Genomic DNA, 24624 nt, shown 5'->3' on the forward strand with positions numbered 1-24624 from the left:
TCTTTTGCACCTACAGGTAAGCCTTAATCTAGGCTTACCTGTGGGTTAAAGTGATCTGTAAGGGTTTACAACCACTTTAAAACAGGGTAAAACTGTTTTTGTACACTTAACTAACCAATTATTGGAAGAGTTTGTCCAATCTAGTTGGTTGAGATGAAATGTAGTAGCGTCAATGGCTTCCCTTAAAAAGCCTTTAACTTGTGTGTAAATCCAGTACTCTTGCTGTTTATCTCTTTACCTCCTTGATATAAAAAGTAATATTAATGTATTTATTTTTTATTCATTTTCTGATTTACCGGTTGTCTGATATCCTCTTTTATTGGTGTGCCTGACAGATGACTGATGGGGTATGAAAAAAGTTTATATCGGCTGTATACATTCAGGAAATGTTATGTGCTGCAGCCAGGAGGCTATGACGGTTTTATTGCTAGATGTTCAGTTCATTAGGATAATGCAAGTTTGTGAGCGCCGAGACTCCTGGTATGATCCCAAGCAGTATGTGTTAAAGTATCTCTTTAGGTCCCCTTTTGACCTAAATTTCCAATTTCCCTACAATTTGGCCATTTTCCTACGTACATGAGCACTCTTACCTCGACTCCAACATTGCTGCATCCTCTATAGTCCCAACTCTAGTTTGAAATCCTGGAAATGAGTGCCATTTCTTACTGGACATTTGAATCAGAATTTGAACTACACCGGATAGACCTGCCACAGTCCAATGCTAATTTATTCTTACTTGTGATATCTTCAATCAATCATTTTTGTCAGCTTTTTCTGCCCTGTTAATTTGATGAATACTCTGCGTACAAAACTAATCAGTATCTCTCATTATTCCTCAGTTTTGAATGGCATGAATCATTCTCCATCTTTACTGAACGGAGCTCCGTCGCCTCCGCAGCGTTCCAGCAATGGGCCTTCCTCCTCGTCTTCATCTTCTCTGGCTAATCAGCAGCTGCCGGCCACCTGTGGGGTGAGACAGCTCAGCAAACTCAAGAGGTTCCTCACCACTCTGCAGCAGTTTGGAAATGACATCTCCCCCGAGATTGGAGAGAAGGTCCGGACCCTCGTTCTTGCTCTGGTGGTAAGTGTGCTTGAAAGCAAGGGATGAAATCTCAGAGGCAGTGTTGGGGGAAATATAGAATTAACAGTGCAAAATACCATGGATGTTACTTTATAGAGGTTGTGAGGGCAGCATCACCCCCATTGGCACAAATGGCCATCCCTACCCTCAGGCCAGGGTGCTAGGTGTAATCCTGGACTCTGACCTCTTCTTTCAACCCACATCAAAACACTGTCAAAATCGTGTTACTTACGCCTCCTTAACATTTCCATTCAAAGCATGCCCCTTCATAACAATCTTATTTTGGCTTGACTATTCCGACTCTCTCCTCGTTTGCCTACCTCTACACATGATATCCCCTCTTCAGTCTATCATGAATGCTACTGCCAGGCTCAACCAACTTACCATCCGCACAGTGTCCCCCACTCATCCCTGCCAATTCCTCTACTGCCTACGTATTGCGCAACAAATTAAACAACAAAATTCAACAGCATACAAAGCCATCAATGACATTGTCCCAATCTACATCACAGACCTTGTCTCAAAATATCAACCAAACCATACTCCTCACTTCTCCCAAGACCCCCTGCTCTTTAGCTCTCTTTTCACTGCTTCCCTTAGTCACTTCCAGGACTTCTCCAGGGCCTCTTGTTAGGATTTTACCTCTCCTATCCTCTAGAACTCCCTACCCCAATCTGTCAGCCCATCTCATATTTTATCCGCCTTTAGGAGATTCCTGAAAACATATCCTTTTAAGGAAGTCTATTCTACCTCTGTTTGAACAACTGAACTTTTACTTTCTTCATCAACTCATCTTCAATTTTTGTCACCTGCCCTTCCCTTTTAGATTGTAAGCTCTCATGAGCAGGGCCTTCTAGTCCTCTTGTCTTTAGTTGTTTTGTAACTGTACTGTCTTTCCTTCGAATATAAAGTACTGTTGGCACTGTTTGTTGGATTGTGTTGTAAAGAGTAGGGAATAGCTAGGAGCTGTTGTCCCCTCTTCTCCTTTGTCAATAAAAACTTAACATTTGGGGATTTTCCCTCATCTCATGTCCTGGTGACATTGGTCACCACCCTTCCCAACTCTATCCAAACCTTAAAGTTTTGACTGGAATTTTAAAATAGAAAAAAAGATAAGCCCAGTGTAATTTTAACAAAAACAAACACCCCCTCGTCCCCTCCTGTTAAAAATTCTCTTGACTGATAATTATTTCTTCTCTCCATAACCCAGAACTCAACTATAACCATAGAAGAATTTCATTGCAAGCTCCAGGAAGCCACCAATTTTCCTCTCCGACCCTTTGTCATCCCATTCCTCAAGGTGGGTGTTTCAACCACATCCTGAGCTGGTTGCTTTGTGGTAACTCTTGGCTTAAATTAATACCATTTTTGGTTTTATCTCTAGGCCAACTTGCCGCTCCTCCAGAGGGAATTACTGCACTGTGCCCGCACGGCCAAGCAGACTCCATCTCAGTACTTGGCACAACATGAACACCTGCTACTCAACACCAACACATCATCCCCATCTGATTCCTCTGAGCTGCTCATGGAGGTCAATGGCAATGGCAAAAGATACAGCCCGGAAAGGTAAAGTGCAAGAAGATGGCTGTTTTCATGTACATTCAAAATTAAAAACTATACATAGAGTTATGATTTTTTTAAAATATGATTCAGTATACCGATTATAAGGTATTTATATCAAGTTAGTTTTACATGGCATTCCTTTAAAGAGGACCTCCAAGAAATAAATATAGGAAACCTGTAGTTAGATAAAAATAGAAGTTTTCATTGCTAAGCGTCTTTTGATAATGCTAGTCGCTGGCTATCTTAGTCTTTCATATATCTAAGTCATAGTCCTGGAGGAAGCAAAGTCAGAACTTCTTGGCTGCATAGTTGTCAATTCATAGCCAAGAAAGTACTGAAGACATTAGATCAGTGTGACAGCCAATCAACTAGCATTTTTAGGAGAGGATAGTAATGACTGTCCCCAAATGTCTCTTTATAGGCTCTCTAAGTTCTGTTAGAGACAATTTTAAGTAACTTGTAGTCAAGAGTTTGAGGAGAGACAAGCCCTTCTCAGAAATGTACCAGGAGGTTTTTTTTATTGTAGATTTTAAGCATACAATGCGACAGCATTGTACAATGGCAGTCCAAATCATTTAATTGAGAACAGTCATTGAGCTGCCCCCCTCAAAGACTTATGCAAGTGCAATTTACCATCATTTATGTATTGGGAGTATCCTTACACCTAATGCCCCGTACACATGATCAGAATTTCCGTCGGGATAAACGCCTAAGGATTTTTCTGACGGAATTCCGTTCAAGCTGTCTTGCATACACACTGTCACACCAAATTTCAACCGTTCAAAACGCAGTGACGTAGAACACTACAACGAGCCAAGAAAAATTAGGTTCGATGCTGCGTCGACTTGATTCTGAGCATGCGTGTTTTTTTCTCCGTCGGAGTTCCATACAGACGAACTGAATTTTCAATAGAATTTTTTTCATCGGGAAAAAAAAAGAAGATGTTCTTTTTCTAAGTCTGCCGAAACTTCCGATGGAAAAACTCTGATGGGGCACACACACGGTCAGAATATCCAATGAAAAAATTCCGTCTGACTTTTTCCATTGGAAATTCCAATCGTGTGCACAAGGCATTCGGCATCGATGTATAAAGTTGAAGTAGTCATTAAGCAGACAAAACATGATGATGACAATGAGGAATGTGTAGGGTTCTACAATCTTTTTAACTCCGTACCTCTTATTTTCTGAAACGGGCACAGGTTTGAGACAACCCTTATAGAAGGTAACAAGCTAAGGTCAATGTCAGAGCCATTCACCCATAACAAGCTTTATGTACAAGTGGGTAGCTGCAGTAATATAGATAATGGATGGTACCATTAAACACAAATCAGGTTATCAGGCCATATGTGGATGCCAGCAAAGCCTATTGCATCTGCATTTTAAAGACCATGCTTGAACAATGTTGGAGAGCTGGTGACAATCATGTAGAGACATTCACCCAATCCAACCCATGGGTAGGCAGAAAGTGTTGAACGTTGACATGTCGTGGCTAACATTACACAGCAAGAGCAGATACAGTGTGCCTGCCAGGAATGTTGTTGTTGGTAAAAAAATCTCTGTGTGTCTGGAGAACCCCCTTTCTGGCAGGAGCACACTGTCATGGTGGCCTCAACGTCAACTTCACCTTAAAATTGTGATTTGCTGCCCACCTTCCCTTTACCTTTCTCAACCAGGGTTTTGCAGAACCCTAGGTTTCTTCCAGATGTTGCTAGGGGCTCCTTGCGCAATGAGCAGCTTCTGCCTCTTAGATAAGTACCCACTGATGCCAATGCTCTTTTTGGCTATCTGTAAAAGGGCTTTCTTCCTACTGACTATCATGCTAATGTACTGTGAGCTGTAGGTATGGTCATTATTAACAGGGGTTCCATGAGAACAGAAAGTGGTTTAATGCCTTGTACACACGGTCGGATTTTTGACCGTGCAAAAGTCAGCCGTCAGTTTTTCAGAAGAAAGAGAACAGGTTTTCTATCTAAGGTCCTTCGGACTTCCGAAAAAAAGAGTCATATGGAGGCTACACACGGCCGGACTTTCCTCGGAAAAAAAGCCTGTCAGACTTTTTTTCTCAGAAAATCTGGCCGTGTATACGAGGCATTAGGGTTCCTCCATGTCAAAAAAGTTGAGACAGGCTGCTCTACTGGTACCTCCATTACCAACTTATAAATACCTTGCTGAAATGTTCTGTTGATTAACAATCTGTTCACATATTTCTTTTTGAACTGTGTGTTTTGCAGGAGAGAAGATAACGTGTTTGAAAGAGAGCCTATACCTCCTGAACCACCTGTGAAAAGGGTGTGCACTATTAGCCCAGCTCCCCGTCACAGCCCGGCCCTGTCCTTGCCTATCCTGAATTCTTCTAACCAGTATCACCCCACCCCACCTCCTCTACAACACTACTCATTGGATGACATCCCAGGACCACAGATGTACAGAGATCCACTGTGCAAGATGAGTGAACACAGAGAAGTTAGAGAACGTCATCATCCGGTGGGCGGTAAGTAAAGGCCAGCTGATCTATACAAAGTAGAGGAACATAAAGTGTATTGTGGCCAAAGCAACCAATCAAGCACCATTTGATATTGTGCCGTAGGAAAACGGCCATACTGGGTGATGCCAACAACACGGTGGGCAGCCTTTATGCGAGTCCTGTGTGTCATTCCATCAGTAGAGCAGAGTGGGAAATCTTGACGTATAGCACCCTCTAGAGGCAGAATGTTCTCACCTAGGTTCTTGGTCCCCCAGTCACCCCCTTTTTTACAGACTGCAGAGCAGTAATGCTGAATTGGCATTTATACTCCTGCTTCACTTGGCTTGATTTTTGGTGGGAAGAAATAGTGCCAACGGGTAAAGCTTTCAGGTCAAATGGAGCTAAAAAATGTATTTAATTTTGAATAGAGCAGGGAAGGGTTGGAACCTCTGTCAGGTTTTTATGACATCTATAAATACATTTGTAAGTTAAAGAAGGAAAGCTGATGAAAACAAACACCAACAAGACATATCCCGATAAAAGAAAATATATACCGGTAAAAATACTAAATATAAATTCATATTTTCTGAGACAATTTTTCCTGTCAATAAACCTAGGGATGTACCTTGGTGGTGTCTGTTTTCATTGGTTCTTCCTTCTTTGGCTTAGTTTGAGTATATAGTGTGATGACACATGCCCAAAAATTGGGAAGCATCCCTATATATACAAAATTTAGTAAATTATAATTAATTGAATTGCATTACAGCACTCCTCAATTTTTTTTATTAACTTTTTTTTGTATAGTAGGTTTTAGTGGTGTGGAGGTTGATCATTTAACAACATTTTTATTTCTCTTCCTTCCAGTCCATTTGACAACTCTCATCCTAATTTGTTATATGGGTGTTACAAGGACAGGAAATCTGCCCAATGGGGTTACAGGCAGAAATAAAAAAATGGCTTAAAGTTTTAATCTTTTTGCTCTGGCCAAATAAAAAAAATAAAAAATAATGAGCTGGAGTTGAGTTTTAAGGCGTTAAAATGAAAGGATTAGGAAGCATATTGCATTTTCTGAAATGTTGTTGGGTTTGGTGTGATTGGAAGAGATTAACTATAATATAACGCTATATGTTTGGCTTCAGGGATTAACGGCAATGTGACCAATGGCTACCAAGAAGAGTTGGTGGATCACAGGCTGACTGAGAGAGAATGGGCAGATGAGTGGAAGCATCTAGATCACGTAAGACTGTCTTTTCATTATCTGATGACACTTGGTGATGTTTGTATAAAACATTTGCTGCGTAAAAGTGACAAATATCGGCACACTGAGAACAAAAAATTTCATATTTTCGCTAATGCATGTAGTTAATACATCATCAGCTCCATCTTGTGGCCGTAATGTGTTTGTTTCCTGATTGCGGTATTTCTGGAAAAAAAATGGATTATTGCACCTACATTACCTTGTCCAGCTGGTTGCTTTTGCATTACCAGAGACTTGCACCATACACCCACATTTATTGTTACATGTCTCACAGAGCTAACAGGGCGATCCTCAAACTAAGTACGCTTGGCCTTTTACCTATCTCACTGATTGCCCAGAGCAAAGTTCTGCACATGCCCAGTGAGCAGCAGATTCGTGCGCGCATGCGCAGTACATCCGGCCCTTCATTTGCATGGGGTCACGGCTCATTACAATGAAGCACGCCCACTCCCTTCCCACTTGCAATAACCCGCCTTACGCCTCGGGATTTAAGGTACACTTGCGCAATTTTGTGCGCAAATGCGCTGTGGATACGGCACTTACAACACCAAATTAGGGCGCCGTAACTTAAATGACATAAGTTTTGAGTAACTTAATTTGCGCCGCTGTTTGTGGATTACCCCCTAAGTGCACAGAAGAGCTTGTTTGGTGTTTACATTTCCAGGGCTCCTTGGTACATGTTCTAGCATCACCAGTTCATATGGACTTTTTTTCACAGATTTATGGTCATGGAATATTCTTTTTTTATCATAGTCAAGCTCAGTTTAGGACAACATTGGGCAAAACCTTTATCTTGCCTTTTCCATACATTTGTCTGGCGCCATCCAGTGGTTTGTTTTATTCTGAAAAAAAAAAAACGCATACATGGCTTCAGCTAGTGTCTGGGATGCACTTTTATTATCCTTATAGCTGACAAGTATAGTACAATATCCTATAGATTTACCAATGACTATATAGTGCAGTTGCCTGCTTGGAATTTTAAAGTACACCCTAAAGCTATATAGCTTGGTAAATCTAAAGCTGACCATACACATTTGAGAGCTTACAGTGGATATAGAAAAAAATCACCCCCCTTTAAAATAATTAAATTTAAATGAAATAAAGACAGACACTGTTTTTGTTTTATCCAGCTGTATTTACTAAGTGCAACTTATAACATCCACATAACACCAACATGTTAGAAAAAAAATAATATATATATATTTTTTATTCATAAACCGAATCACTGAGTGGAAAAAGAATCACTCTCTTGTGTCAGGATTTTGTTGAGCTGCCTTTTGCTTTAATTACAGCCTTTAGTCTGTTGGGATATGTTTCTTCTACGTTTGTACATCTAGACTTTGCAATATTTCCACACTCTTTCTTGTAGAACAGATCGCCTCCCAACCACTTGTCAACCACCCTCTAAAAAGCAAGCCACTGCGGATCACTTTTCCAAGAGGCTTTAAGGGTCACCGCTTGTGTGAACAAGCCCTAATGCCCCCTACAGGTTTCCCGGCTGACTTTTCAAAAAAAGGGGGGGATAGGGGTGGGACTTTAGATGAGGCATATGATAGGAACTACCACAGGCCTCCATCCCTGTAAATGTATAAAAAAGGGGGGGGGAGGGTCGGGACTTTAAATGAGATGCGTTTATAGCAGTATGCGATTTAAATATATATAATATATATATATATATATGTATGGAATGTAAAAAAAAATCCATAATAGCCAGGCTCAAAGTTACCAACCAAAGAAGCACTAAACCAAATTAATCTGTCTAGCTGATGTAATTAAAAAAAAGAGGTTTAGTTGCATGTATTTGCAAATACCTGTGTAAGCTGCAGGCCAGTGACAAGGCACTCTGTGTACTGCAGGTCCTAACTATGAATTTAAAGTCTCCTAAAAAGAAGCACAGGTGTGCTAATCAATAGATATGGGGCAGGTGATGACCTAAACCCGCCCCTACCTATAGTTGGCCTGGCAAAAGAGAGCACTGAAAAAACAAAATAAATGCAGGAGTGGAACCAGAACATGCCTACCAAACCACTGACTTTTTACCGCCGGGAAACCAGAGAGGAAAGTCGAGATCTGGCTCGGCAAACTTTTCCCCCCTACACACGGCCGGTTCTCCTGGCAAGAAAACTGAAATGAGAGCTTTGGCCGGGAAACCCGGCCGTGTGTATGCTCCACCGCAGTGTTTCCCATAGGAAAACTGACGGGAAAAAGACTGCCGGGAATCGCGGCGCGAAAAAAGAGAACTTTTCCCTCAGATTTCCGGCGGTTTTCCTGTCGGGAAAACTGCCATGGAGCATACACACGTCCAATTTTCCCAGACCAAAAGCGGTCATGTCTGTTTTCCCGACGGGAAACTGGTCGTGTGTACGAGGCTTTAGAGTCCAGATTTTGTATTTGTTGTCAGCTAGTTCCTTTTCATTTGTAAACCACATCATCTGACATTATTTTTTTCCACAGGCCTTGAACTGTATAATGGAAATGGTGGAAAAGACAAGGCGTTCTATGGCCGTGTTACGTAGGTGTCAAGAAGTGGACAGAGAGGAGCTGAATTACTGGAAGAGACGGTACAATGAATCCTCAGAACTCCGGAAAGGAAGCGAGCACTCAAGCAGGCAACACAGTCCAACCAGTACTGAATCTGGTACCAATGGTGAGAACGCCTCTGGTCACATCACTAGTTGGTTTCCCGAGACACAAAACTTATTTCAAGGGTCCGTTTGTATTCAAGAGGTTGAGAATGGCTGCTTTAAAGATTTTATTTTCTATATTCGGAATAGGCTTCCTGAGCCATTTTAACCACACTTGGTATCAACAGACCCAAAATATTTATGATGGAAGTAGTGCCTTGATCTGTGAAGTATGTTTTTTTTATATCATTATTATGTGTTGGGATTTTTAAGTTTACTTGGATTTTATTTTCTACTTTCAGATCATCAGAGGGACTTTAGTGGCAGAACAGGAGGAAGCTATGTTACTGATGAGATCTGGAGGAAAGCAGGTACATGTTCTCAGCTTTGCTCATTTAGGAGGAGAGTGCCGGGTGGGTTGGGTTGTTCACATTGGGTGTGTATGTTTTCGTGTAAGTGAACACTCAACTTAAGATTCAGCTGCAATATATGTAATTGAATTATAGCTGCATAAAAGATGTGATGTTTACATGTCTTTTGGTTATCGTCATAGGTATGCACAGCCTATTGCATTGGGGTGTGCACCCAGAGCTGAAGCACATATATGTGTGTGTGTGTGTATATATATATATATATATAAACACACACTTTTATAAATAAATGTAAAAAAACATTTTAGTGTTTTAAAGTATGGATTGTGTCAGTAGAGCAGTGGACGGTGTCAGTAAGGCAGAGGTTGGTGTCAGTAGGACAGTGGATAGTGTCAGTTAGTAGAGTAGCGGATGGTGTCAGTAGAGTAGCGGACGGTGTCAGTAGAGTAGCGGACGGTGTCAGTAGAGTAAGTAAACGGTGTCAGTAGGGCAAGTAGACGGTGTCAGTAGGGCAAGTAGACGGTGTCAGTAGAGCAAGTAGACGGTGTCAGTAGAGCAAGTAGACGGTGTCAGTAGAGCAAGTAGACGGTGTCAGTAGAGCAAGTAGACGGTGTCAGTAGAGCAAGAAGACGGTGTCAGTAAGGCAAAATTTGGTGTCAGTAGGACAGTGGATAGTGTCAGTTAGTAGAGCAGCGGACGATGTTAGTAGAGCAGTTGACGGTGTCAGTAAAGGCCCGTACACATGATCGGATATTCCGACAACAATTGTCCGACGGATGTGTTTTGTCTTTATGCTCCATCGGACAATTGTCGGAATTTCCAACAACAAATGTTGGCTGTGCATGATCTCAAATTGTCCGACAAAACATGTGTTCCGTCAGATTATGCGATCATGTGTACACAAATCCATCGGACTAAAATCGAAAATAGAAACACGCATGCTCTGAACTAATGCTAAACATCAGACAACAACTAAACAGTAGGGTGGCAGTAAAGAGCTGAAAAAACACGTTGTTTTGTTGTATGTTGGCTAAAAATGTTCTGCCGCGTGTATGCATACCAAGTTCACGGACAACGCCCCCACAAAAATCCACAGATTTGTCCGATGGAAGTCCGATCGTGTGTACGAGGTTTTAGGCAGAAGTTAGTGTCAGTAGGACAGTTTCAGTCTGTAGAGCAGTGGACGGTGTCAGTAGGGCAGAGGTTGGTGTCAGTAAGACAATGGATAGTGTCAGTCTGTAGAGCAGTGGACGGTGTCAGTAAGGCAAAGGTTGGTGTCAGTAGGACAGTTGATGGTGTCAGTTTTTTATTTGTATTATTTTCTATTATTTTGTACAATGTTGTTATTTGGATTATTTTGTACAATATTATTTTTCATTCTTTTTTTTACAGTTTTTTTAGGAGCCCAGTTAGGGAAGTTTGGTGAAATATCAGGGGTCTAAATAGACTCCTGATGTCTCACTTTTGAGAAAAGGACTGAGGACAGCGATTTCCCCAGTCTTTCTCCGCAGCCTCCGCTGCGATATACAGTAAGGCTAGGTTCACACTATTGCGAATTGGATGTGGGTTTTTCCATATCCCCTTTGCATGACAAGAGAGTGTGACTGGCTTTCAAAGGAGACGGTTCACACATCTCCGGAGCAGAAGGGTCCTGTGTCTTTGGCTCTGTTTTAGGTCCGAAAAATAATTTTGACCTGAAACGGTGAACGGGGACGCACTGGATCCCTGCTGTGGAACACGGGGGCGGGGGGGGGGGGGGTGGGTAAGCAAGGGAAATCGGTGCCGCATGGGGTGATTGGGATGTGCCTATGGTTATTGTCTGCATAACAGAGTCTTAGCTTTGGTCCAAAACCCCCACTTTAGGCAGCAAGTAAGGGCTGCTTCTGTGTGTGAACAGAGATCTCTCTGCATCGCTCTGACCCACCCTCAACTAAATCCCAGCTTGTTAATCCAAAAGCTCATACTCCTTGTTGATATGGACTCATAGATGTGACTCAAATGGGGCATGTTAGGCCACTACAGAAAGGCGTAACAAGTAGTAACAAAAATTCTGGAATTGGTTGAGGGCTACATGGAAGGAGTAACCGTAATTCTGGAATTGGTTGAGAGCCATGTGGAGGTAGTAACAAATTATGGAATTGGTTGAGAGCCATGTGGAGGTAGTAACAGAAATTCTGGAATTGGTTGAGGGCCACATGGAAGGAGTAACTGTTAAGGGTGAAGGGACGAGGGGGAGAGATAGAGGGGACATTTTCCTCTAACACGTGTCATGCGATATGTCAAAACTCTCCTTCTCCCGGGCGTTGTTGGTTCCCAATATACAGACATAGGTTTCCTTCATTATATGATGTTTATTCTTCCAAAGATATGACAGCAAGACAGTTAATGCTTACAATGTTACAGCTGGTAAAACATCATTGCAGGTTGATACTTCAGAAAGTTACAGACGGAGGAAATAGATGTTATGATGGTACGTCTGTCTGCTGGGAAAGGTTCCTTCCAGCAGGTTGGGTTGTTCCAACCTCCATCTTCTCTGTAGGGTCGTGACCCTAAGGCTTCCTAGCTAACTACACAACCCACATGTGTCCTTATACTGTTTTAACAGCCAAGCTAAGCACAATTCATATATAGATTAGCTCCATGGAAGGTTGGTGATGAACGTAACACCCACTTATGTATTTTTAAGTAACATCTCCACCCACTGTCTTGACGTAGGACTTTCAAGAATAGATGTGGTCTACACTACAACAGATGTACTGTCCTGTGACTGACCTTGTCTGCCCTCAAAAGCTACCATGTCTTAAACCAATGATTCAGAAACATTTATCACATAATAAATATTAATACATTTAAAATCTAACAGTAACAGATATTCTGGAATTGTCTGTAGACCAAATGAAAGGGGTAACAGTAATTTTGGAATTGATTGAGGGCCACATGGAAGTAGTAGCAGAAATTCGAGAATTGGTTGAGAGCCATGTGGAGGTAGTAACAGAAATTCTGGAATTGGTTGAGGGCCACATGGAAGGAGCAACAGCAATTCTGGGATTGTTTGTGGACCACATGGAAGGAGTAAAGCCTCGTACCAGGAAAGCATTTGGCCAGGAATCCCGGCCGCGTGTATGCTCCCTAGCCGTTTTCCCGTCAGAAAAACAACCGGGAATCCCGACGGGAAAATAGAGAACCCTGCTCTCTATTTTCTCGTCGGGTTTCCCGGCAGAGTGTTTCCTGCCGAGAAAACCGTCCTCTGTATGGGTGAAAAAACGCTTATGCTCGATAACACTTCAGCGCATGCGCGGTAGCATACAAGGTTAGTGTGGGGTATAGCAAGATGGCGGCGATGGCATTGAATGTGACGAGACACCGGCTTAGCTTCTTGCCATTCAAAAGAATGGCGGGATTTTGTGTGGACGTGTGTATACGTGGCTTTTCAAATCAAGCCTGCCAGGAATCCCGCCGTGTTTTTTCCCCGACGGGATTCCCGGTCGTGTGTACAGGGCTTTACCGTAATTCTGGAATCGGTTGTGGTTTTCATGGAAGTAGTAGCAGAAATTCTGGAATTGGTTGTGGGCCTCTATTTGAATATGACCAATCTACCCCATCCCCATACTTTTTTATATAAGCCCCAGCCATTTGGCATTCTGAGAATTTGGAAATTCCCTTGACAGTAAGCAATGTGCTCCTGCCCATCCATGTGTAATTTGCTTTTGTCCCAACTAAATAAAATGTTGAAAGCTTACAAAGAGAGAATACCGTAGTAAGATGGTTTGACATATCCATTGTAGCTTTATTGTAATTTGCAATGTTCTGTTCTGTAACTCCCTGCTCATCTTTTCCAGAAGAGGCCGTAAATGAGGTGAAGAGGCAAGCCGTGTCTGAAGTACAGAAGGCCGTATCTGAGGCCGAACAGAAAGCATTTGATATGATTGCATCAGAGAGGGCCAGGATGGAACAGACTATTGCAGATACAAAGAGGAGAGCAACTGAGGATGCATTCATTGTAGTGAATGAGCAGGAGGAATCAACTGAGGTATGAGCCAAACTGCCCTACTCTACACTTTTATCATATTGACATGTTTGTGAGCCATTAACTTGCTGTAATGGGTTTGTTAGCACCATAATATTGGTCTGTTTGCTTCAACCCAGTGAACTTTAAATGGGTGAAATAGAAAATATACATAAAAATAGTTAAAATACAGCCTTATAGGTACATATACAATAACATGACATTAATATCCTATAATAAATTGAACACTGACGCGTTTCGACCTTATCGGGAAGGTCATCTTCAGGGGGAAAGGAAGAGATGCTTTTCACCTACAGTTTTTTTTATTTTAGAGCATCTCTTCCTTTCCCCCTGAAGATGACCTTCCCGATAAGGTCGAAACGCGTCGGCATTCAATTTATTATAGGATATTAATGTCATGTTATTGTATATATACCTATACGGCTGTATTTTTATGTATATATTCTATTTCACCCATTTGGAGTTCTTGTTTTGTATCTAAATATGCTCTCCCTGTGGCACATCTTTTCTAAATATAACTTTTTTGATACATTAATAATTGCATTATTTTTTGCTGCAATACAAAGCCCCCTGGGGTAACTTTCCTTTCATGATAACAATTATAGACCCTTCATTTCTTTGTAAGTGGGCAAACTCTGCAGGGGATCAAATATTTTCCCCACTGTACTTCTCAGTGACAGGGGTAGTGGCAACCAACCATAGGGCCAGATTCACGTGCCTGGGCGCATCTTTGTGCCGGCGTAGCGTATCCTATTTACGCTACGCCGCCGCAACTTAGACAGGCAAGTGCAGTATTCACAAAGCACTTGCTCCGTAAGTTGCGGCGGCGTAGCGTAAATTGGCCGGCGTAAGCACGCCTAATTCAAAGTAGGCTGGTAGGGGGCGTGTTGTATGGAAATGAATCGTGACCCCACGTAAATGACGCGCCTAACGAACGGCGCATGCGCAAGCATTCTCAGTATCACGTCAAATTTTCTCCCTAAGTTACGCCGGCTCATTGCTTAGTCGACGTGAACGTAACATACGCCCATCCCCATTCACGTACGACTTACGCAAACAACGTAAAATACGACGCTGTTCCGACGTTTCCAACGTCCATACCTTAACATGACTTACCCCTGCTTTATGAGGGGTAAAGTTACGCTGGTTGTACGCCTTACGTAAACAGCGTATATTAATACGCCGGGCGCAAGTACGTTCGTGAATCGGCGTATCTAGCTTATTTGCGTATTTATAATGGGAACGCAGAATGCGTCCAGCGTAACTTTGCTCCCACGATACGCCGGCAAGTTACGTCGGACGGCTGAAGCCATGTTTTTGGATGTATCTCGCTTTGTGAATCGACGTAAAGATGAGACGGCGCACATTTGAAATAATGGCGGCGTATCCGGAGATACACCGGCGTACATCGTTTATGAATCTGGCCCATAGTGTTTATATTCCCCATGCCAACATGTCCTCTGGCTTTGCCTGGTCACTTTCAAAAGACATGCATGGAGCTATACTCCCACAGAGGAGATGCCAAGAGAATGGCTCCATTCAGCTCTACAGGATATTACTGCTGCAGGCACAGGCAGCATCAGATTAGATTTCTGAATGGAGGATGTAAACACCTCAGGAGGCTGCCGTTGGGGTACTTGTATACTGGGGTGGGGTTGTTCTAGGTTGGATCAGCTTAGGGAGCTAGGCTAGAGAGAGGTTTGTTTTCAAAGGTGTAGTTGTACTTTAAAGGATATACATGCATGGACTGTCGCACCTAGAAGCATTAGATGGTACATGAAAATGAATGAACACCTTTGTACCTGTAGCATTCTGCATCTAACTAAATCTCTTACTAAGACCTCAATATTTATCTCTGCAGACTTGTTGGAACTGTGGCCGTAAAGCAAGCGAGACTTGCAGCGGATGCAATATCGCTCGATACTGTGGATCGTTTTGTCAACACAAAGACTGGGAGAAGCATCATCGGATCTGCGGACAGACCCTACATTGCCCAGCCAAGGCCCCAACCTCCGTCCGCTCCCTACTGCCGAAACCCGCCGATACTATATTGCTTAGCCCAGCCGTTGAACGCTCATCCAGCGCCACCTCTCGTTCTTCCACTCCTGCGTCTGTGACCGCCGTGGACAACTTGTGAATACTGAACTTCCATCCCAAATGTCCCATCTAACATTTCTTACCTGCCATTTGTAGATTTGGATTAAAAAAAAAAAAGAAGAAAAAAATGGTCACGTTACAAAAGTCAAACCTTTCCATTGAACCCATTTAAGCTATCTATACATTTCAAGTACACTTTTATTTTTAAAGGAGACCTAATGGACCAAAATATTTAACTTGTAGGACCCTGTACAGCACCCTGGACTGTGAACACACTAAAGAGGCACAAAGCACGGTGAAAATTGTTGAACATCGCTGATTTTGTCATTCTCCGGCAGGGAGCAACCGCTAGGATAATCTCTCCGCTTGTGCAGATCGCCCTTTTGTCGCCATTGGCCTGATTCTTCTACTGCTTCCAGCTTGGGATATAAAGACTATTGTATATTTAAATTATTTTACTCTAAAAACAGCTATACCAAAATGGCAGTATATAGCATTACGAAAAATTGCATGTTTTTATTTTTTATTTCTGAAAGTCTTCCCTTGTTGTTGTATATGCTTACTTTGTAGTTAACTTTTTAAATGTGTATTATTAAAAGCAAAAGAGACAAAAAGGCTTTTTAAAACAAAGTATTATTTCAAATATGGCTGTTATGCCCCTCACTACACGTGACTGAGGTGTATTCGGGCACACTGTTAACTCCTCTCATACCAATGAATTCCGGTAGGCGCAGACTCCTTTTGAACTTTTATTGATGCAAGATAGAGTAACACTGTAACAGATACAAACAAAATGCAATTACCGTATTTATCGGCGTATACCGCGTACTTTTTTCCCCTGAAAATAGGGGGGAAATCACAGGTGCGCGCTATACGCCGATAGTGTACCTTGGGCTCGGAGGGGAAGGAGGGGGACGAGCGCTGCTGAGTTTCGCCGAGCGCCGCAGGAATCCACGAGCCGTCTCTCCTGTTTACTCGGCTCTAACATCACACACACAGTCCTGCTTCCGCCACCGGCATTGGACAAGTGTTCTGTCAATCACAGGAGCCAATGCCGATTGCGGAGGCGGGACTGTGTATGTGACTGCCGCCGCATGAAAAGAAGATGACGGCTTGGTGATTCCCTCACTCCACGAGAGAAGGTGAGGCTGCAAATGGGCACATAGGCTGCATCTAGGCAAATAAAACTTAGGCCGAGTACTCACAAGCAGACATGTCCGATGAAACCGGTCCGCGGACCGTTTTCATCGGACTTGTCTGCCCGGGGACATCTGTTCGATGGCTGTACACACCATCGAACAGAACTCCACGCGTAAACAATACGCGGGGCGTGTCCGCGGTGTCGCCGCGTCGATGACGCGGTGTCGTGGCGACGTGGGCGGGCCTGCCTTTTAAATGCTTCCACGCATGCGTCAAAGTCATTCGACGCATGCGAGGGATGGCGGGCGGCCGGACATGTACGGTAGGTCTGTACAGACGACCGTACATGTCGGGGGGGACAGGTTTCCAGCGGACTGTTTTAAAGCAAGTCCAGGAAACAGTTGTCCGCTGGAAACCTGTCCGATCCACCCGAAAATGGTCCTCTCGTGCCTACACACGGCCAAACATGTCTGCTGAAACTGGTCCGCGGACCAGTTTCAGCAGACATGTTTGGTCGTGAGTACGGGGCCTTAGGGGACATAGACTGGAGCTGGGCACATAGGCTGCATTTAGGCTGGAGCTGGGCACATAGGCTGCATTTAGGCTGGAGCTGGGCACATAGGCTGCATTTAGGCTGGAGCTGGGCACATAGGCTGCATTTAGGCTGGAGCTGGGCACATAGGCTGCATTTAGGCTGGAGCTGGGCACATAGGCTGCATTTAGGCTGGAGCTGGGCACATAGACTGCATTTAGGCTGGAGCTGGGCACATAGGCTGCATTTAGGCTGGAGCTGGGCACATAGGCTGCATTTAGGCTGGAGATGGGGCACATAGGCTGCATTTAGGCTGGAGATGGGGCACATAGGCTGCATTTAGGCTGGAGCTGGGACACATAGGCTGCATTTAGGCACACTGACCACAACATTTAAAAAAAGTTTTTTTCCAGAAACTTCCCTCTGAAATTGGGGTGCGCGTTATACGCCGATAAATACGGTAATAATCAATCATACAATTAGTGCCTTTCTATCTAGCTGAAGACACAGATGGTAAACATACCCAAGATGAATCCGGATGGCTAGCGTAGAACTTGGCAGCCCATGTGCTTGCTTCCAGGGTGAAAGGTAAAAAGCAAAAGACTGAAAAAGCTGATGCACGGCCTGATGGGATTGAAAGTAAGGAGGCTTGCATGTACCAAATCTAATCAGCTATTCTAAATGACTGCATTGAAATAAATATAGCGCAGTTATACAAAATGGCCACTAGATGGCAGCATAGATTAATCTAATTAAACCAAAAAGTCAATGAGAAGACTTCAAGCCTTATCACTGAAGGCATGACAATGGCTGACTATACACAATGTGAAACTTTACATACAGTATAGCTGATCAAAAAGGAAGCTAGTGAGAACAAGTGAACATCCATTTGGAATTTTGTAAAATTTGAAACTTTAAAAAGTTCCTTGCAGGGCTGCCATCGGGGGGGGGGGGGGGGGGTACAAGCAATACACTTGTAAGGGGCCCGAGTGTCCCAAGGGGCCCGTGCCCCCATACATCAGCTTAATGAATGGCACCCGCAATAGTGAATGACACATACACAAGCCGCCATCTGATTCCTTCTCCCCATGTCCCCCCTTTCCGATGGTGATCCTGCACTCGCTTGCTCTGTGTCCTTCACTGCTGAGGCAGAACCTGCTGCTCCTAGGTTACTAGTATTGTGATTGGGCGAGGTGGGACTCGGGGAGGGGGTGTGGTTAGGCTCATCAGTGGTGGGAGTGGATCCAGCCCTCTCAGGTGCATGGAGGGTAAGTCACCAGTGTGCAGTGGCGTTCTTATATGCTTTAGATTGGCGTGGACCAGTGAAAATGGATGAGGCTTTTCACAATCTAACTCTCATCCCCAACCAGAATCATGGGGGGGGGGGGGTCAGGTGCGTCTCCCCCCCCCCCCCCTACCGCTACAGCACCTGAACTCCATCATCCTCATCCTCACCCAGAATCATCCATGCCTTTCCACAATCTATCCCCATTGCCGCCCTGAATTAGCCATCCCTCTGCTGGAGAGGGATGCAGATAATTCTGGGTGGGTATGGGGATACATTGGGATAAGAGTGTTAAAATAAAAGTGGGTGCACTGAAGGACTTAGTGGGGTGGCCAGTGGGCAGCTTCTCACAGTGTGCATTAGAAGCTGCAGCAAGTCAGATAGGGGACATCCAACATCATCTAGACCAGCCATTCTCAACCAGAGTTCCAGAATAGGTTGCTAGGGGTTGAGTGGCAGAGGCGGCTCTCAAATTAGGCAGTCGCCTAAGGCCTCGCGGCCACCTAATTTGCCTAATTAAAGAAGCCTTATCCCCCCGCCATTAGCACAGTGGTGAGTCCCCTTACCGCTACTTGGAGAGATAGCGGGTTGTTTTCCAGATGATCGGAGCTCGTACAGCTCGGGATATCAGTCAGGGAGAGCCAGCGCTGACACTGATGTGCCCACCTACTCCCCCTGTACTGTACCCTCCTGCCCACTGTAATTTGCCCACTTACCCCCCGTGCTTTGTCCTCCTGCTCTCCCTTGTACTGTACCCTTCTGCCCCCTGCACTGTGCCCACTTACCCTCCCCCTGTGCTGTGCCCTCCTGCACCCTCTTTTACTGTCCCCCTCCTGTCCCCTGTACTGTTTGCACTTACCCCCCCTGTCAGAAATTTTGACTATTTTAGGAAGAATCTGTTTCCTAATAAAGCTCCCTCTCTTCTTGCACATTAAAGCCCTCTCCTCCTATGGAAGTGTCTAATTACTGTCTGTGCTGGCCTAGCTCCTCCACCCCTCCACCTGCAGCTGGAGGAAGAATCAACGGACTACAAGGGCAGAGCCGTCACCACACTTGTGCTCTATCAAGATCTATGAGTCTCTCTGCTGCAGTGGCTGCACTATATAATGAATAACTTATTTTCCTAAATGGAAACTACAGACCAAAAGAAAAGTGTGTTATGGAGAAGTTCACTGAGGGTGACTGAGCCCAGCATTGGTTACTGCACTGCCTTTTCACTCTTATCTCAAGGTTCACAGGACAAGCGTCAGTATCATTTTACAGCACAAGATGGCGCTCTTGTCCTTTTCAGCAAATGCCTTTATTAAAACAAATCCAATAGACTTGTATAGATTCATATAGGTGGATTCAGATGGACTTAGGCTGGCTGGCGTATCAGTAGATACGCCAGCCTAAGTCTGAATCTGCGCCGACGCAAATTTAAGCATATTCTGATAACTAGATACGCTTAAATTAGGCTCAGATACGAGCGGCGTAAGTGTCTTACACCGTCGTATACCTAAAGTGTACTTTTTAGGCTGACCGCTAGGTGGCGCTTCCATTGCGGTCGGCCTAGAATATGTAAATGAGTAGATACGCCGATTCACGAACGTACGCTTGCCCAACGCAGTAAAGATACGCCGTTTACGTAACGCACTTTCAGGCCTAAAGTTATTCCATCAAATAGCTGGAATAGTAATGTTAAGTATGGCCGTTGTTCCCGCGTCGAAATTTGAAAATTTTACGTCGTTTGCGTAAGTCGTCCGTGAAAAGGGCTGGACGTAATTTACGTCCACGTTGAAACCAATAGGACCGTGCGGCGTACTTTGCCGCAATGCACACTGGGATATGTACACGGACGGCGCATGCGCCGTTCGTAAAATACGTCAATCACGTCAGGTCACCCCCCATTAGCATAAAACACGCCCCCTCAGCCGAATTTGAATTATGCGCGCTTACGCCCGCCCGATTTACGCTACGTCGCCGTAACTTAGCAGGCAAGTACTTTGTGAATCATGTACTTGCCTCGCTAACTTACGGCGGCGTAGTGTAAATGACATACGTTACGCCGCCGCAACTATGCGCCCGCCTACCTGAATCCACCTAATAGATGTTTTCACCATTGGAGTTGGAAAAAGTTCTGAATAAACATTGGCCCAGATTCAAAAAGCAATTGCGTCTGCGTAACCATTGTAACAATTGCTTACTTGCGCGTGCGCTTCGAATGCTCCTGATTCAGGAACCTCGTTACGCTGACTGCAGCCTAAGATATCACTAGCATAAGGCTCTTATGCCAGTCATATCGTAGGCTGCATTCTTACGATGACCGATAGGGGGCGTTCCCGTAGTGGTCAGCGTATAGTATGTAAATTGCATACTAACGCCGATTCACTACCCTATGCGAGCCCTGCGTACGCAGTTTACGTTGTTTCCGTTCGTCGGGTTTCGCGTAAGGATGCTCCTGCTATTAGCAGGGGCAGCCAATGCTACGTATACCCGTCGTTCCCGCGTCGCAGAGTTTAAATTTTACGTTGTTTGCGTAAGTGAATCGTGAATGGCGCTGGACGCCATTTACGTTCACTTTGAAGCAAATGACGTCCTTGCAACGTCATTTGCCGCAATGCACGTCGGGAAAGTTTCCCGACGGAGCATGCGCACTACGTTCGGCGCGGGAACGGGCCTAATTTAAATGATCCACACCCCCTACGGGATCATTTAAATTACGCGCCCTTACGCCGGGCATTTTTGAGGAGCGAATTACGTGGCTACTGCTTCGTGAATGAAGCGTAGCGCTGATAATTTGCAGGGGGCGCAGGGCAAAAACGGGACTCTGCGCCTCCGTAAGAAGTGCGCAGCGGTACCTGAATCTGGCCCATTATCTATGAGAGCAATTTCTCTTACTGTGTCTAAACTGAGCAGGCCACTCACCCCATTATCACAGATTTTTTTATACACACCAGACACTGGTAACAGGGGCCATGAGGGGAGGCAGCAGCCTACTAATTTCCTAAGCGCGGATACAATAAATGATTCATATCTCCTATGAGTGTCAGCTCCATCAAATGACCAGAATGCAGTATTTTCTTAAAATATCTCTGTCAGATTATAGATGGGGGGCGTGGCCGGACGCTGATGGCAATGGATGCTCTCTGAGGGAGCTCCGTCCTAGCTGAACTGAATCCGAAGCCATCCGGTACCGAGGATCGGGAATTTAAACTTCTAACCCTTCCATCCTGACTCGGGGAATCTCCCTGCACAGCCCCATACCATTATTGTGCCTTTTGATGGTCTGCCGGCGGTGTAAATCAGTCCGTGACAGAGTTCAATTGCAGACGTCCCGCCGCCATCTTGGGGCCTATGAAGCCTTGATCACAGCCGTGCTCAAGTGAGGTAAAAACGGCAGAAAAAGACACAATCATAGTGTCATCCTCCTCATATGTGTAGCGATCTACGTGGTGGCCCAGAGACATAAGCCTGAGCGGCGATTTGAAGCGGTTATTAGGTCCGGGAGCAGATCTTTAACCTGGAGACCTGCCGCCATTTTGGGGCCCAGTAAACATTATACCCCTCGATCTAAAGTACTGTGACAGCGGGCTAAACGAACACAGCTTCCGATCGTTATGTGGATTGAAAGCTAAAACTGTGACAGTGATCCTTACACCCTGTGGGGTGTCAAATTATCTTTACTATTACCTCAGAACTGGATGAAATACCTTGGAAAGATTTTATAACTAAACTGCAGAGGTGACACCACCATCTTGTAGACTGTAAGTATATTACCACAGAATTCATAAGCAATTCAACTGCGGAGGTGACACCGCCATCTTGTGGCCTGCAAGTTTATTAACACAGACTTGATATATATTTAAACTGCGGAGGCAACGCCGCCATCTTGTGGCCTACAAGTATATTACCACAGATTTCAAAAAAAAAAAAAGTGTAACTGCTTTTCTGAGGCGAAAACTGCTGAAATTAAACACTTTTCTCTTATAATCCACCTCAGTGACTAAAACTCAGTGTGTGGTGACTTGTGACCATTATCCTGCAAAACTACTGCGAGGATCTGATAGAGTGTAGATGGATTTTATCCCCAGTTCACCGTAACATCTTGCAACCTAAATAATCCATTATATCACACTATTTGGAATTTTTATTATATTTATTCCTTCTCTACACTGAGGTAATTTTTTGTACACTGGATACCTGACTGCAATAATAGACTAATCACAGTAGTCAGAGATTGGTTACCAACTCGATACGGTCCCCAGGGCCTGTGTTATACAATATCGGATTATCCTATGATTATTCCTGCAATGGAAACTTACTGAGGGGTTCCTACTCACCGTCCGATGTTAGTCGAAGATAGCTGCAGACCTATCCACTAATATGACACCTGCATGATACGTAATTTGAGACATTTTTATGATGCTGATCTTTTCACAATACTTACTGTAAAGGCTCAAATCTGGACCTGGTCAGTTCACATAAGCAATACCCACTGTAAGATGGTGGTTATAAGACTGTTATGCCTATAGGAGCTGATATAGGAGTGAACTCTTGATTTTACGATATAGAACAACTCTACCCCTGCTGATAAGAATTCACTATAACACTTATTTTATATGAAGGGGAAACAGGGCAAAAAAAATAAGAACTCAATTATCAAGGAGAGTCTTTTTGATATGGACACCCCTCCTCATACAAGTCCTCAGGTACCTGTGGTGGATCCTAAGTTTACTGAACATTTCTCGTCTCATGTGACACCCTCCTCATCACCTCCTACCTTAAGTTCTACTACATCTTCAGCTTTATTTTCATCTGTAGTAAGGGAGGGTATAACACCTATAATGGCTGATCATGGGATTCCTATGGTTTCTCCATCACATGACCCTATACAAGTGACTACTAACGTTGAAACTGCTCCAGAAGTTTCTTTCAATGTTGCTGATCTCTATAACAGGATCTCTGAAATGCTGGAAAGGGGTTTAGCTCACACGGCTGAGAAAATTACTAAAGATATTAGGGCAGACTTCCAATGTCTTGGCAACAGGATAGACTCAGTTGAGCATAAATTGGACACTAACGTCTCTAAAACTGAACAACATGATGATCATATCCATTTCCTACAAGAACAACTGGAGGCTGCTCAAACTAAGATTGACGATTTGGAAAACAGGTCAAGAAGAGAAAACTTCAGGGTTAGGGGTCTTCCTGAGTCCATTATGGACGTTCATTCAGCAATACGAGACATTATGAGAATCCTCCTTCCATCTGCACCTGATATAAAATTGGAAATTGATAGGGCTCATAGATCATTAGGTCCAATGAGAAGAGATGGTTTGCCCAGAGATGTGGTGGTCAAGCCTCATTATTTCTCCACCAAAGAAGACATTATGAAACGGTCCAGACAACAGGAGAATCTTCAATACCAAGGTACTAATATACAAATATTTTCTGACATTTCACCATATACCATTCAGAAAAGAAGAGCAATGAAACCGTTATTGTCTGCCCTCATCAACAAAAACATCAAGTATAAATGGGCTTTCCCCTTCGCCTTAAAATTCAATTATAATGGTAGAAACCATATAATACATAATTTCCAAGAAGGTGAACGACTTCTGTATGATCTGAAAATTATATCTCTTGATCCTGTCATGGACACTAATCCGCCTCAACTTCCATCTGCCAAGAGGAACACACCTACTAGTCCGACTCAAAATCCTTGGAACAAGGTCAAGTACAGGAAAATTGGAGGGGACCAAGCACCCTGATATTGAATAGACTTATCCAGGACGTATCTCTTAATCTTTAATTCAGATGAATTTTTATCCCGGATGCTTTTTAAAAACAAAGAAGATTCCGGGTTTACATGTCTAGTTTAATGCCGTTTTTCTTTAGATTATTCTCCTACTGTTTTTGGGCCATCCTATGATTCACTTGCCTTTTATCTTAAACTTGTTTTAAGGTGTAATGTTTAATCTGTCGGCAACTGACGACGGTGAGGTATTGAACCTCAACTTACCTCTTGTGTCGACACTTTGTCGACCCAATGGGTAAGAATATAGTCCTTTTCTGGGACTATACAAAAATTTCTTGTTTGAATGAGGGAAGGAGAATCATTCTCTTCCCCCATTCTGGGTCACGAATTGACCTTGCACGATCTAATAGTTTATTGTGCCATATGTTTTTTTATTTTTCTC

General features: G+C 43.8%; 1 protein-coding gene across 5 annotated transcripts in view; it reads left to right on the forward strand.

Moving 5' to 3' along the window:
* The window catches only part of CBFA2T2 (CBFA2/RUNX1 partner transcriptional co-repressor 2), a 70802-nt gene extending 54713 nt beyond the window's left edge, over positions 1–16089 (forward strand). For 4 of the 5 annotated variants that reach the window (XM_040330337.1, XM_040330340.1, XM_040330339.1 and 1 more), the window contains 9 exons: positions 840–1081; positions 2292–2381; positions 2466–2647; positions 4876–5135; positions 6248–6345; positions 8821–9013; positions 9293–9361; positions 13201–13391; positions 15250–16089. In XM_040330337.1, the coding sequence (XP_040186271.1) occupies positions 840–1081; positions 2292–2381; positions 2466–2647; positions 4876–5135; positions 6248–6345; positions 8821–9013; positions 9293–9361; positions 13201–13391; positions 15250–15525 (1601 nt within the window). In that variant the 3' untranslated portion in view covers positions 15526–16089. The remainder of the gene's footprint in view (positions 1–839; positions 1082–2291; positions 2382–2465; positions 2648–4875; positions 5136–6247; positions 6346–8820; positions 9014–9292; positions 9362–13200; positions 13392–15249) is intronic. The other variant, XM_040330338.1, reaches the window with a different exon arrangement.
* Positions 16090–24624: the final 8535 nt, after the last annotated feature.

This window comes from Rana temporaria, chromosome 12 (assembly GCF_905171775.1).
Source record: "Rana temporaria chromosome 12, aRanTem1.1, whole genome shotgun sequence".
In the NCBI taxonomy this organism is placed as follows: domain Eukaryota; kingdom Metazoa; phylum Chordata; class Amphibia; order Anura; family Ranidae; genus Rana; species Rana temporaria.